Consider the following 2913-nt stretch of genomic DNA (forward strand, 5'->3'; position numbering starts at 1 on the left):
ATAAAGGATCATTATATCTACATGAATTTTTGCCTCGTTTTATAACTCTGAATTTATTAATTATAAGTGATTGTTATAAATGAATTTATGTCTCGTTTTATAACTTTGAATTTTTTATTGATAAGTGATTGTTTTACATGCGTTTTTGTTTAGTTTTATAAGACTGAATTTATTATTTATAAGTGATTGTTATACATGAATTTTTACCACGTTTTATGAGTCAATAATAAAATTAATGAATATTATAAACGAACTTTTGTTCCATTTTATAAATCTATTGTTTTCTTCAGATTATAACCTAAAAGAAACGATAAGTAAAAGGTTTAGATTTTGCTTATACTAATATGGCTTCAAATTTACAGCTATGAACGCGAAAGTGACAGTGGATCTTAAATGAATTATATAACTTAAAACATATGAACTAATTCCAGAAACATTGGAGGTTGGACATTCAGAGTACCAGTACCAGTATACTTATACATATGGGCCACTTGTGGCTAGGTCGATGGCATCTTGGAATGACACAGCTCCCTCATTTACGAAATACTCTGCAAGCCGATCACGGAGGCTAAATGCATTAGCAGGACCTCTACGTACTGCAGATCGGAGTGGTGGTAAAGAGCGCTGACTTTCTATTTCGCGGCGCCATTCTCCTTCCAGCATTAAATTGCCTTCAAATCTGTCAACGTAATTTTCTGGGCAATACCAGCGGCTTTGATCATTCAGCATGATAAAATTATGTAAGGCAAGGCATGCCAAAACTATTTTTTCACAATTTTCAGGAGCACATTCAATTGTTGTTCGCAGTATTCTCCACCGTGCCGCTGCTATTCCAAATGCGTTCTCTATTACCCTTCGACCCCTTGAAAGCCGGTAATTAAATATGCGCTTGGATCTGGTTAAATTGGAGCCAGGGTATGGCCGCATCAAATTGGGTCTTAGTGGAAATGCAGCATCGCCTACGAAATAGTGAGGGAAAGGCTCAAGCGATTGTCTTGATAGTGGTGCGGAGGGTGGAAGTGGGAGAGTGTCTTGCATTAATGACTGTCCAAAGGGTGAAAGTTGGAAAATTCCTATAAGAAAGAGAAATTTATAAATAAGCACTTAAAATGTATGGACATTGATATGTATGTTTTCACATATTATAAATTATATAACAGCTATTACCTCCGTCACTTTGACTGCCATAGCTTCCGATGCTCACTGTAGTGAAGGTATATTTCGCGTCGCAAGTCGCCATCAGGACAATACTAAAAAACTTCTTATAATTAAAATACAGAGAACCTGAACTGGCCGGACATTTGATAGCAATATGCTTGCCATCAACTGCACCAACACAGTTTGGTAAGTTCCACATATTGAAGAAGTCCTTAGCAATGTCCTTGTACTGCTTTTCTGTAGGTTCACTAACGTAGACTGGTGAAAGAAGTCGCCAGATCACTTCACAGGTCTCCAATATAATATTGCGCACTGTTGTTTTACCAAGTTTGTAGCTCCAGGCAATGCTCTGAATAGATACTCCTTGTGACAAATATCTTTACATTCAATATGAAATAAATATAAACATACAATCACACAATAAATAGTGATAATATACTTACAGCAATACCAAAGAAAGTCTTTCTTCAGGATCAATCCTTTGCTTTGGTTTCCGCAGGGAACTGCTGACCAAATTTAAAAGTAATTCAAACACAACAGGGGTCATTCTTGTATGGGAAAAGACCTCCGCAGGCTCCAAAGTTTTTATTTGGCGAAACACTTGAAGTTGGTAACCACTTGTAGCCCAATTTTGATTGATTGGACGCACAGCATATCGCCTTTGCCTTTTGTTACTATTTTTGTACTCTTCGTACAATTTGTACAGCTCACACAAATCCAAAAATAAATCACTAATTTCTTTGTTTTCACTGTCCATTTTCACAATTTATCTTAGTTTTTAGCAAAACTTGTTCAACGCAAATTTCTCTTGTGAAATGTAAATAAAAGGAAACAGCTGATTTCTGCGTTGCCACTACGGGCACAAATTTCGCTCAAATTTGTATACGTACGGCATACGTATACGTACGTTACACACGTCGGTGGGTAATTGCCGCATTATGCGGCAGTTACCCACGAAGGTACGTAGAAAAAACGTGTCAGCTGACACGACCTATCTTATGCAGGCATGCTTAACCAACGAACCGATATCATTTCGTTACGATAGTTAACGTTAATAAACGAAACAAAGTCATTTCGTTTCGTTTATTAACGTTAAGAACGTCAAATTAACGAAATGATTTCGTTTCGTTTTCTGCCATATCAAAACGAAATCAAATCGTTTATGTTGATTATTAATTTCAAACTATGCTGGCAAAGCTGATTGATGGCGGAGTCATTAAAGGTGAAAGCATTAGCCAAGCTGATTGCAACTTTTCTCATGAATTTTGACAGTACGAACATTTCTCAGAGTATTTTTGACATTACCACCAACGAATTACACAAACAAATTACATAGTGTTTGTGTGTGTATGTGCGCTCGTTGTTACCACCTTACGGCTTCACCATGGCTATAGCATTGCCAGCACAATTCAAACATAAACTATCACGTTTTTGTTAACGTTTTTAACCCTAACGAAAGCTTTTCGTTTCGGTTAAAAACGAGATACAATTTATCTTGATAATTTCTTTATCGATAATATTTCGAAGTGTTTCAACGGAAACTGTGGAAATTTTTTGATAAGCAATTAGCTTAACGTTAAGGTGCATCCCTGATCTTATGAGTGTGCAATGTAAACGAAAACTCACCGACGTGCAACGCCCGTACGTACGTAGCCCGGAACGTAGAAATCAAAACAATTTTGATTTTTTCCGTAAGAACGTGTCAGCTGATCGCTCTCTCACTAGACAGAGTTGCCTAGTTAACTTTTGTGCGCT

At 36.8% G+C, this 2913-nt stretch overlaps 1 protein-coding gene across 1 annotated transcript; it reads right to left on the minus strand.

Moving 5' to 3' along the window:
* Positions 1–286: 286 nt before the first annotated feature.
* On the minus strand, positions 287–1943 carry LOC137243574 (putative nuclease HARBI1). Its single transcript, XM_067771401.1, has 3 exons — positions 1602–1943; positions 1168–1535; positions 287–1073 (listed from the first exon to the last, which is right to left on the minus strand). Exons 1-3 carry the CDS (start codon positions 1913–1915, stop codon positions 475–477), a joined length of 1281 nt encoding a protein of 426 aa, XP_067627502.1. The 5' UTR covers positions 1916–1943; the 3' UTR covers positions 287–474.
* Between the last annotated feature and the right edge of the window lie 970 nt (positions 1944–2913).

This window comes from Eurosta solidaginis, chromosome 1 (assembly GCF_040869045.1).
Source record: "Eurosta solidaginis isolate ZX-2024a chromosome 1, ASM4086904v1, whole genome shotgun sequence".
Classification (NCBI taxonomy): Eukaryota; Metazoa; Arthropoda; class Insecta; order Diptera; family Tephritidae; genus Eurosta; species Eurosta solidaginis.